The sequence below is a fragment of the Carex rostrata genome, chromosome 4, assembly GCF_964058835.1.
Source record: "Carex rostrata chromosome 4, lpCarRost1.2, whole genome shotgun sequence".
Taxonomy (NCBI): Eukaryota; Viridiplantae; Streptophyta; class Magnoliopsida; order Poales; family Cyperaceae; genus Carex; species Carex rostrata.
Genome location: NC_135921.1, coordinates 4,432,840 through 4,445,276, shown reverse-complemented (window position 1 = coordinate 4,445,276; position 12,437 = coordinate 4,432,840). Strand labels below are relative to the sequence as shown.

The 12,437-nt window shown below is 31.0% G+C and overlaps 1 protein-coding gene across 3 annotated transcripts; it reads left to right on the top strand.

The window, feature by feature from the left end:
* The first annotated feature begins 4,899 nt into the window (after positions 1–4,899).
* Positions 4,900–10,942, top strand: LOC144552429 (monoterpene synthase 7, chloroplastic-like). 3 transcript variants are annotated; one of them, XM_078300423.1, is made up of 7 exons: positions 4,900–5,036; positions 5,818–6,082; positions 6,979–7,363; positions 7,739–7,957; positions 8,064–8,202; positions 8,457–8,705; positions 10,284–10,942. In XM_078300423.1, the coding sequence occupies exons 1-7, from the start codon at positions 4,938–4,940 to the stop codon at positions 10,575–10,577; spliced, it is 1,650 nt and encodes a 549-aa protein (XP_078156549.1). In that variant the 5' UTR covers positions 4,900–4,937; the 3' UTR covers positions 10,578–10,942. The 3 variants fall into 3 exon arrangements, with proteins under 3 accessions (XP_078156549.1, XP_078156548.1, XP_078156550.1); XM_078300422.1 differs by having other exon boundaries at positions 6,976–7,363; XM_078300424.1 differs by lacking the exon at positions 8,457–8,705 and having other exon boundaries at positions 6,976–7,363.
* Positions 10,943–12,437: the final 1,495 nt, after the last annotated feature.

Genomic DNA, 12,437 nt, shown 5'->3' with positions numbered 1-12,437 from the left:
AACATAATAAGTAGATTATACAATCCTTAGTTCCTTCTTACATAGTCTTACACTAAACAAACAAGTAAACAACAACAAAATAATAAATAATTTAAGACAATCAACAAACAACAAAATAACATAGCACTGAACCACTACTGATCACCTAATTCTTCTATTGCTCCGGCCGGGGTCATGAATGTACGTACACCAATATGGCGTGGAACATGCATGTTGACTGGTAACACGGAGGGCCATATATACCTAACCAAAAATGCCAATCATTTTGTTAATTTTTCTCTCTTTATAAAAACCAGATACAATCCATTCTAATTTCGTCATATGGTAATTATAACCACTGTACTTGTCTCCACATAATAATTGATAAGCATATGGCGTACTACTGTAGATAACTAGATATTTTCATATGGAGATATGTCCTTTTCTTTTATTTGGTATTACACAAGGTATTAGCCTCATCACTAGTATAGAAAATACTACTATATACGGTCCGAAAAACTAATAACACATGGTTACATGACCGTGTCAGTCAGCGTTATGTATGAATAGGCTGGCGCTCACTGACACGGTCTCTTAATTTCTTAATTTCTTCCCAAATCAACAGAACTGGTAAATTGAAATTGATGCAAAACAAGACTAAATCAAGCCACAATTAGAGAGAATCATGACAAGGGTAGACAATGAACCGAAACAGAAGTATGCAATAATCATATTTTATACAGGTTTTTAAGTATTTTTCAAAATCCAGGGGTAGGCAACTGCCTACCCCTCGTCTACACTGGCTCCACCACTGGCAGACTAATCATACACGACTTCTACTAAAAAAAACAATGTTTGGAAATTGAGCAAAAACATACATGGTTTTTTAATAAAAGACCGTATATGAAGTTGTACAATCGTACACAGTTCATTATTATTAAACAATGTACATATAAATGTGACTTTCGAATTCAATTAAAAACTTTCAGACCGTATATGTTTATTGGAGTTTTTTTTTGTGCGATTGCCTCATGTTATTACATATTGTTAATACCAATGTTCTAAATAGCGAGCTATAGCGTTTTTGGACCCTAAACGCTACGCTATGGTATCAAAACACGTTATTTGAGCTACGGGCACTATAGCGGTAATAGCGGTCCGCTATAGCGGATAGCGTGTAGCGCAAATAGCGCGCGCTATGCAACATGAGTTGTTTTTCTTTTCTTTTCTTTTCAATTTATATGGGTTTTAAATAAAGGATCAGATTGGATTTTAACCGTGATTTATTTTTTTTGCAATTGATGTGCTAATAAACTATTAATTATTAAATGAGAGATCCATCAAACAAAATCAAATAAGGAAGCTACAACGCTCTATGCAACATGAGTTTTTTTTTCAATTTATATGAGCTTTAAATAAAGGCTCAGATTAAATATATTAAGATATTTTTGGAAGTAACAAAATAATATTTACTATATGGTAGTTTGAATATTTTCAATAGATTAAGATAATTAATTATGCCATGATGTCTAGGCTATTTTGAAATTTAAATAAAAAAAGAGATAAATTATGTCATGATGCTGAATATATTTTGAATAGAAAAAGATTAATAGTTTATGATATTAGTATTACTATGGATATTTTGAGTCGCAATTTGGACTTTGTATTAGTTCAATTAATATGAATATTATAATTTTTTAATCAATTTGATGTTATTTATTATTCTATGAGATTTAGATAATATTGATATTTAGTACAAATATATGATATAATTTTTATAAAAATAAAAAAATGCTATGTGATATAGCTTTTGCTATAGCTTTGTTTTTAGACTTTCCGCTATGACGCGATAAACGCTATTTAGAACCTTGGTTAATACAAACATTTTTCGCATCCATATATTGGAGTTTTTTTCCGCGCGATCGAGTGCCTCCTGTTATTATATATATACTGTTAATATAAATTTTTAGACCGTATACGTAAGTTGTCCATCATTAACATTTTCCGTATACGTATATAAACATTTCAGAATTGAAGGTGTGCGAATGACATCAAGGGAACATTAATTCGTGATTTACCATCTCATCAAAGAGACGGAATGTTGTTTCCAACCCCAATTCATTCCACATGCCATGCACGTGTACATGTCCTTTCATGTGGTACCAATTCCATTATTTGTACAAGTTCTCCCTAGGAAGGAAACAAGTCCCTTTCCATCATCATGTGTTTATAAATGCGCGATCAAACAAATCAGGTGGAATAATTATGCATTTATTTCTTCTCTCTCAAAAAAAAAAAAATTGCATTCATTTGGTGTCCCCATTCATCATATGTTTTAAGGCACTGAATGCACGATGAAACAAATCAGGTGGGCAAATTAAGCATTTATTTGGCGTTGTTTAAAATTAAGATTTTTTGTTTAAAAAATAAAAATAACAGTTGTATTCTTCAAACAAAATTAAACAGAAGTAAATGAGAGAAAAGAATTGGGAGGAAAAATGAAGAGAAAAGAAATTTTGTTAATAAATTTGGTGGAAGGATATTTTGTTTGTTGTTTTCAAAAGATAGAATAGTTTATAAAATTTCAAAAAATGTATTAATTAAACACAAACATTTTAAAAAACAAGGAAATATACCACCTAAAGTCCTCGATCGACTAAGTAGCATGCATGTCCGAAATTTTTATTAATATTAAAAAAATATATAAAATTTAACATTCTGCATTCAAATTTAAAATCTGTATAATCTGAAAAATGATTCTCCGGATTCAAAAATCTTTTTTTTATGGAGAATAATTCTTCGGATTTTGGTTTCCAGAAAATAACTCTCTGGATTTGTGTTTTTTAATTAAAATAGAAAATATTATGATTTTTTTTTTGTATTGAAATATTAGAAATATTTTTTATATTTCTTTGAAAATAAATAGAATACCATATATAATTAAATTTATTAGAAAGACTGTGACAAATAACCCGGATCAACAATTTTTAGACAGGATTTTTTATGGCTATAGGAAAAATTAAAATATATATTTCTTTGTGTGTTACAAGAAAAAAAATATATATTTTGGATCTGAGTTATTGATCTCGGTTCAAAAGTCGCTTCTGAGTAAATAAAGAAATTACTGTAGTCCTTGTAGTACAATAAATTTTAAAATGCTACATCGATCTATTTTGAGAAAAAAAATTGATATCAACATATTTCGTCTGACAAATGTCATATTATTTTTTTTTTAAATAAATGAAGTATCTTACAATTTGAATGTACTAGAAGGACCACAATATTTTTTTTATTTACTTAAAAGTGACTATCGACCCGGGATCAATAACTCAGATACAAAATATTTTTATTTTTTCCAATAACACACACAAAAAAATATTTTAATTTTTCTTACAACTGTAGAGAATCCAGCATGAAAAATGTTAATCTAGGTTATTTGTCACAATCTTTCTAATAAATTCAATTATATAGTATTATATCTATTTTCAAAGAAATATAAAAAATATTTCTCATATTTTATTACAAAATAAATAAATCATAATATTTTCTATTTTAATTAAAAAAAATCTGAAAAATTATTCTCCGGATTCACGCTAACCGAGGCATCTCTTCATCTGGGGAATAATTTTCCAACAAGAAGATCTGAATCTAGAGAATTATTTTCTCAACTGGAAGAATTTCGAATTTGAATGCAAAATATTAAATTATATAAATAGTTTTTTAATATTAATAAATATTTCGGCATGCATGTACTAGAGCTTTTTTTTCATTTTCCAAACAATAAACTAGCTAGCAGGTTACCAAAAAATAATATTTCTGCCTTCTCTTTGTGTCGCCATATATGTGATTAATAATTATGGAAATCTGAATGGAGAAGCAACAAATTAGCCAAAAATATGAAACGCAGGCAAAACCGCTGGTAAAATTATAACTAATGCTCCAAATATCTGAAACCTAGCTAGCTAAATTCCAAAACTAATTACTCGACATCCTTGGTAAAAAAAAAATTGCCGACAATTCCAAATGTACAAAATTAATGTCGTGCAGAAGAAACAAATTAAAGGAAAGAGGCGAGTGAACAATACCATATGAGAGAGGCTAACTAGGGAGACCGAGAGAAGAAAAGTAACTTGCAAAGTTTAAACCGTTTGGCAAGTGCTGAAGTTTAATTTAGAGAATTGTGTTTTGAATTTTAGTCTTAAATACCATTATTTTACTACTTTTAGATATATTTGATATATTTTAGGATTATGTTGGACATATATATGAGTTTTTATATTTTTGAAAAATAAATTTGATATTATAAAAAATTGATGAAAAATATATGTGTAATATGAGGAGGAATCAACTTACAACATTTGAAAGTGATCACAACATTTTATGTACAACTTAGTTTTGCGATTTTTAAAGTCCAAATAGTCGACCCAAACCGCTCAATGTAATCTGTACTAACATGTGTTTGAATATAAAATTTTATATTTTTTTGAATTTTTTTACTATTTATTGAGTATTTTTAAAAAATGTTGTTTTTCAGTGGTCCAGAATTATCTAAAAGTAGCAATCTTGTAAAATACTTAATAAATAGTAAAAAATTTATAAAAATGTAAAATTTAATTTTGAAGCACATTTTAATAAAGATTTCATATGGAATGATTCCGATCAACTATTTGGACTTTAAAAATTACAAAATTAAGTTGTGGTAAGATATTGTAAGTTTCTTCTCTTCTCATGTAATATTAAAAATTTTGAGGTATATGAAATTCTTCAAAGAAATGCAAGGGCACCTATCTTGACTTGTCCCCTATCTTATTTTCTTTTAAATTAGAAAAATTGACGTCACGCCTATGCTTCGAGATGCTATAAAAACATGTGTCCGAGGTATCTAGCAAAGCCAAGCAACCATATAGTAGCAGTGTTTTGCTCACCCAAGAAGCAGTGCTTTCCCCAAATCTTGCAATATGGAAACACCATGCCTGGCAGTTGAACGACGTTCTGCAAACTACAAACCGACATTATGGACCCACAACTTCATACAGTCAATAACTGAAGATGGCAAGGTAAGTGACATATATAATATATGAAATTAATATGTAACCATTGAGAAAAATATTTCCCTTGCAGTTTCATGTACTAAGTATGTTATCTTATTTATCTAGATCTTGTTGTTCTCATAATTCAAAACAAAGGTTGGATATGTAACCATTAGAGATGATTAATTAAAATTAGTAAATTTCTGCTCATAATAGCTAGCCTGCCGTAGCCCCGCTATATATAATACTGCTATTGATTTTCTATGCCCTACTGTTATGTTAAAAAAAATATATATATAAACGTGATAGCAAAAGAAAGGACATTCAAATATTTTTAATTGATAAAATAGTAAGCAATACTATTATAACAAATTAATGACATTAATTAGTGCAGGAAGTCTCAGTCCAACGCTAATAATTGGAGAAACATATCAATTTATAAATTTGGAATAGTTTTTTTGTACATATCCTTAACAACTTATACAATTATCATTTAAAGACTTAAATTTATTTTATTAACCTCTCACCTCTTACAACCTTTACTTATTTGCCTCATGTCAGTATGTAGATGATCCTCGATACATAATTTTATTTGTTTAGTTTTATAAATACTTCCCTTTAAGTAGTAAACAAATTATCAATAAGCAGTAATTGTATTCAATATGGAATTTCTATCTGTGCAGCTCTGATACAAATTAAAATGTTGCTAAAAGATAGCGTAAACGAAGTACGTAAATGAGACCATAAGTATGTCCCGTATAAGTTTATGGTCTAACAATAACACTTTTGTGGTTTAACGAATTAGCAGGTGGGAGATATAAAAGAAACTCGTAAGCTCAAGGAAGAGGTGAGGGAAATGATATACGGAGAAAAGTTGCTCAAAGATAAGCTAGATCTTATAGATTCATTGCAACAGCTTGGAGTGGCATGGCACTTCAAGAAGGATATAAAATGTGTGCTCACTGAGATCCACGAGTCTATGGATCAAATATTGATGTCTACCAGGGATGACCTCCACCTCATATCACTGCTCTTTAGACTACTAAGGATGCATGGATTTAGCGTATCAGAAGGTAGCTAACAAATTGGCATTTCATATTTGTCTTGTACCTGCATATCTTCTCTGCTACTTCTCTCAGCTAGTATAGTTTCCATGGTAATTGATACAAGATAACTTTTTATGCCAGACCAAAAGAACCGACTTAATTTTTGTTGCATTATTTAAAATATTGTTAGAAGAGAAGAAGATTTCAGTCATATATAGCCTTCTTTTTTTGGAAGCACAATTTAAATTGTCGAACCATTATGGATCCGACATCTGCTATGAAAATGAAGAATCACCGCGCCGCTTTATATATATTGACTACTTAATTGAACCTTTGCAGAAATAGATCAGACTTTCTTTCTTTATTACAAATGAAGATCTAGCTATCAATGTGCAACACTAATATATACTCTAAATTAGGTGTACCAACCTTTATATATTTCCTTATGAAGCTTGAAGCAGGGGCAGACTCAGTGAGGACTAGGGGCAACTGTCTCTCCCTGAATTTTGAATTTTTATGGGGATCTATAAGCCCGAACCAATTTTGTCCCCCCTTGAAGTTTTATTTGCCTCCTTCTGAAATCCTGATTAATTTATAATTAAGACTAAATTTAGGGTTAAAATTAAAATAAATTTCTTAAATTCTGATTCGTAATTAGGATTAGAAGTTAGAGCATTGAAAATTAGAAGTCAGAATAATGAAAATTATAAGTTAGAGCATTAATTTTTATCTAGTACCGAGTTGCTATTTAAACCTCATTCGCTATTTTTTTGCCTCCCCCTCACCTGCGGATGAAAATTCTAGATCTGCCCAAGGCTTGAAGAATTAATCTTTGTCCTATTGCCTGTGCTGAAATTTCAGATACCTAATTTGTACTTGAATGGAAATTAAATTGTCTAATGTCAAAACTCAACTCTAAGCAGATATATTCAAAAACTGCATGGACAACAAAGATGACTTCAAAGCAAAGCTTTCTTCTGACATTAAAGCAACACTAAGTTTGTATGAGGCTTCTTTTCTCGCGAAAGAAGGAGAAGAGAAACTAGAAATGGCAAGGGACGTGACGACCAAATATCTCACAGATTTCTTGCAGAGCTCAAAAAATACCGATTCAAGGCTAAAAGAACATGTTGCTCATGCACTGGAGCTTCCTCTGTATGGCCGGGGAATAGAAAGGTTGCACGCTCGCTGGTTTATAGACCAATATAAGTTGTACGAGCATATGAGGCCAGCTTTTTTGGAACTAGCAGTTTGGGATTTTAATTTAATTCAGAACGCATATAAGAAAGAACTAAAGGAGACCTCAAGGTATGACGATTTACATTAATGAGGAAAAATAATCTCACTTTTTTTTTTTATAAGTCACGTTTTTTTATAAAGTATACAGAGTAATTGCCATTCATCACTTCAAACCGACCTTTTCCACATTATATTATCATGCACTGTTGTTGACCTGGTCCTGGTGTCACAATGACAATGGTATGCGGGCTCTAAAATATTAATGCAAAATAAAATAGTAACCTATGACTTTATCAAGGGACAGTTAAGTTCTAATTTTCTAATCGCTAACAAATCTTTAGACTGATTCTTATTTGTAAAATAGACAAATAACAAAAGAAAAGATACATTTAATTACAAAAAAACAAAAATTAACGGTTGAAATTTACCATTTTGAGTCTTCAGGTGGTGGACAGATTTAGAGATTAATAAAAAGCTTCCTTTCATTCGAGATAGAATCGTAGAAAACTACCTTTGGAGTATGGCATTTGTTCCTGAACTGAAGCATGCTCATGCTAGAAAAGCAATAACAAAAGCAATCAGCTTAATTGCATCAATTGATGATATCTATGATGTGTACGGGTCGTTAGATGAACTTGAGGCATTTACGCATGCTGTGGAGCAGTAAGTGTTGCATTCATTTGTTGCATACATTACTACTCAGTATTCATTAATTCATCACTATATATGCATATCAATACTCCTTGCTTATTACCATTTCCATATAAAGGTGGGATATCACTTCTATTGAGATGCTACCTGAGTACATGCAATTGTGCCTTAGAGCTCTCATTAACATGGTCCATGACGAAAGCGATCATGTCCTGAAAGAAAGAGGGCTTAAAATCACTCCGTGTTTAAAGAAAGCGGTAATGAATCAACATCTTTTATTTTTGGTCTTGAAATTTTCTTCCCTGGCTAATTAGTACATAGCCTCTTACGTACTATCACTTGGTATCACCATTTTTCCTAATTATTTTTATTGCACCTTTCAACCCAGCATTCTCGTTGAATTACCACCTTAGTTAGGCTTCATATCATACCAGCACATATGCCCAGAAAAGCCATCTATTAGTTAAATATATATGCAAAATAATGATCATTCTTTCTGATAATTTTCTAGTGGACGGATTTATGCAAAGCATACCTAGTGGAAGCAAGGTGGTACCACACCAAATATCAACCAACAATGGAGGAGTATCTTGAGAATGCATGGGTCTCTATCTCAATACATGTTATTTTTGCTAATGCTTACTGTATCAACGATGAAGTTACTGGCAATGATTTGGAGGAGTTGTTACATGGTTATCCGAATATTGTGCGTGTTGCTGCTGTTGCTGGCCGTCTTTCTGACGACTTCGGAACATCTACTGTAAGTTATAGCATTTAAAATATATATACAACTGAATATAAATATCTGATGATATAATACGGATCTTAATATTATTTTCATGTGTACTTGGTGTTAAACCATACATCTAAATATTCTAACAAGGGCGAGCGTTACAAATTAACCTAGCTACTGTGACATATCTAACAATTTCAAACCAGATTGATATCACTTGGGTTGAAAACGGAGTGGATACTATCCGATACGTATTTCAAAATTAAATATGGATATTTGATATTTAAATATCCGTGCGGATACGGATAGATATATAGTTTTAAATTTTAATTATTTGCATCCAAATAGTAGATATATACCATATAGTTTAATATATATTATAAGAAAAAATGTTATTCACCATTATATATAATTAGATAAATATTATAAACTTTGATATTCTTTTGATATATATCCGATCTGATCCATATCCATATCCGTAATCGAAAATAAAAAACGGATATGGATATAGTTTTACCACTATCCGATCTGTTTTTACCCCTTGATGTCACTTTTGTCAACAATCTTAATTTGGGATGTTGTATGTGGAGTTAGAATCGGTCGACTCGGAAGAGATCAGCTAACAGGGGATTTGTTCCAAACAAAGTGTGTTTTGTACTTAAAAATAAAGAAAATTTAGAAGAAAAAAAACTTTATTAGAAACTATGTAAAAAAAAAGGGGTTTTACTTACAATATCCACTTTCATAATACAGTACAAGCATATAAATATTAAAAATAAAAATAAACTTTGATAGATCAGTTAAATTGTAAATCCTTTTTTAAACAAGAAAAATGTTGCATACACAAATAAAAATAAAAAGGAACTTTTACTTAATATATAAAAAAAGAAAATTTATATTCTTTTTCTAAAGTTTAAAGTTTTTTTTTCAAGGTTAGTTGGCCAGAAGCCAGCTGACAATATATTAATAAGAAAAAGTTATTTACAGTCTCGGGAGTTTTACAACCCTAATCTCATATCAGCTATTAAATAAGACACTAATTCAGCAGCGAAAGAGAGGATCTGATCATGAGTGCCCATTCTCTTTCTCACCCGTCTCCTACTAACAATTGATCTCCCACCGTATAGTTTAAAGTTTAGGATATAAAAACAAGCCACTTTTCCTGAGTTCATTGGGCCATTGACCGTGGTGACATTAAAAGGTTAAATCTAAGACTAACACATTTAAATTGATATATAGATCATAGATCCCATTGTCGGAAGCTCGTCCTCTTCCCTTATTCTTTCATGTGACTAGCTCGCTTACTTTGATATTTAGATATTTAAATAACCAAAATATAGTCAGAACTGGTCAAATTTTTAATAAATTGGTTAATATAAGTAGAAAAATAGGCCGATTATTCCGATTCAGCACTGATTCTACCTGTTTTCTGTAAAAAAAACTCACCCAGCAGAGAATATTGGCAATAAATCAATTCTCCTCCGGCTGAGTCAACTTAGAATTGGCCGATTTTTCAAACCATCATAGCAAATTCAAGAACTATTATATAAGTAATTTACATGTATTATGTAAGCAATTTCATGATATGTTCATTTTAATATTCAGGCTGAAATGGAGCGTGGGGATGTTGACAAAGCTATTCAATGCTATATGCGTGACAAAAGAGTCACAGAATCTGCCGCTCGCCAAGGGATAAATGAGATGATATGGAAATGTTGGAAATTACTGAACAGTGAAAATGTCGGGGATTCTGCTTTCCATGAGCATTGTAGAAATGTTATTCTCAATATAGTACGCATGACACAATGTTATTACGGAAGTGGCGATGGATATGGAGATCCGGGTCATAAGACCAAGGAGCGAGTAATCTCACTATTACTGGAGCCAATTGAAATATAAATTTTACATTACTTCGCTTGATATGTTATAGTTTTGAGAAACGAATAAAAGTGAAGGTCTAGTAAGTACTGATCATGATCGCATTCCAGCCAGCAAATATGCCCTGTCAGTAGCCGCAGACAGAGTCATCAGTCAAGATCAAGTTTTAAGTTTTAAGTTATTTAAGTTGTTGGTATAAGAGTCCTAGCTAGTGCTTTTTGTTACTGTGCTTTGTGTTACAAGTATTTTGTGTTATGTTAAGTACTGGAAGGTAATGCCTGTTATGGAGTTATGGCAACAGTTGGCAATTAGAGTGTTGCAAGTGTTTTTGTTTCTAAATGTGGCTCAAGTTATAAATAAATTCAGACCTTATCTCTGTTGAACAAATTTTCTCTCCTCTTTAATTCTGTATCTTGTGTTATCCCTCTTAGTACGTAATTCAAAATATTCAAACATGTCGTGCAACATGAACTATGATTTTCATTAATTAGTATTAATATGGACTATGATTTGTTCTTCACTAGCTACCTTGTGCTTTTGCAGGATTCTTTTAATTAGCTCACCATAAATGCTACTATCTTCAGAAGAATCTTAATTATGCCAATTATTTGAAAATCCAAATCAAATGGAGGATTTGATAACCATCCAAATTTTATCAAGTATGTTTACTAAAATAGTCTAACCACCGCGGTAATTATCATATAGAAAAAGTTGTTACCATAATACCACCTCCAAACTAGAATGTCGCAGAGAACCCTTGGCTTGGATTTAGAGTGAAGGGAGGCAAGATGGGGACAGGCCATTCCATGAATTGCTGAAGTCATTAGAAGTGCAATTCAGCATATTTATTATTGCATAATATTTTATGCATAAAATTGAATTAGTACGTATAAATTTATGGACACATAAATGATTATATATATGTAGATCATATATATCACTTTTGATGATTATTCGAATTGAAATGCTGCCTAAGCATTTAAATCGCTGACTGCCCGGTTGCCCAGCTTGCCCGAAATGCCTATGCCCTTCCTTTTATCCTTTGACTAAGTCAAAATTGAAGCTTAGCACATCCAATTCAATTCCGATATCTGACATTACCCCCACCCTTACATCATGAATAAAATCTAGAAAATAAACTTACTTGTCGATGCTATATTTTGTTTCTTTTTTTTGAATAAAAATGGCCGGGGGTCATGCCCTCATTTATATTTTGTTTCTTATTCTAGAAAATACTTCAGACAACTGACCAAAATTTTTAAATATAGCATAATCCAAAAAATAATAAACCAAAACACCTTTTTCGGCCAAAATTATAAAAATGACATAACCGCATCTAGGAAAAGCGGGCACCTTTTTGGAAACAGGCCCGATACTATAATAAACCCCATTAGGGCCTGTTAGAACCTCACCACCAGTGTAAACTGATACCATTACAGCCATTTTAGTCGGAGTATATAAAAAAAAAACTAAAATTACAAATTAACTAAATTAATTATAAATACTGAAAAAAAAATTTTGAAAAAAGGTGGCCGCTTTTAACAATTTTTCTAGTAGCTTTAATTTACTCTAATAAGGTACAATTTAGTTCAACTATTGCCAAAAAAATTATTTTATCTTGTTATATCTCGCAAATATACATTACCAAAATTTCAACTTTCAACATTTCAGATATTTTATGGTAATTGTGGCATAAATTATGAATGGATATTTGTGTAACAAAATGTATGGGAATTTATATTCAATAATTTGCCAACACATTATACATATATGTATTTAGGAATAATTACAATTCAATCTAAACTAATTAGATAAAATTTAAATTCGTAATTAAAGAGATCGAATTGGTCAGATTTAAATTTATTCCATGCTCCAACCTTC

Coding starts and splice junctions, on each gene's coding strand:
- LOC144552429 (XM_078300422.1), top strand. CDS start 4,938: ATGGAAACACCATGCCTGGCAGTTGAACGACGTTCTGCAAACTACAAA. Junction 5,037..5,817: donor CAATAACTGAAGATGGCAAG/GTAAGTGACATA, acceptor ACGAATTAGCAG/GTGGGAGATATAAAAGAAAC. Junction 7,364..7,738: donor GAACTAAAGGAGACCTCAAG/GTATGACGATTT, acceptor TTGAGTCTTCAG/GTGGTGGACAGATTTAGAGA.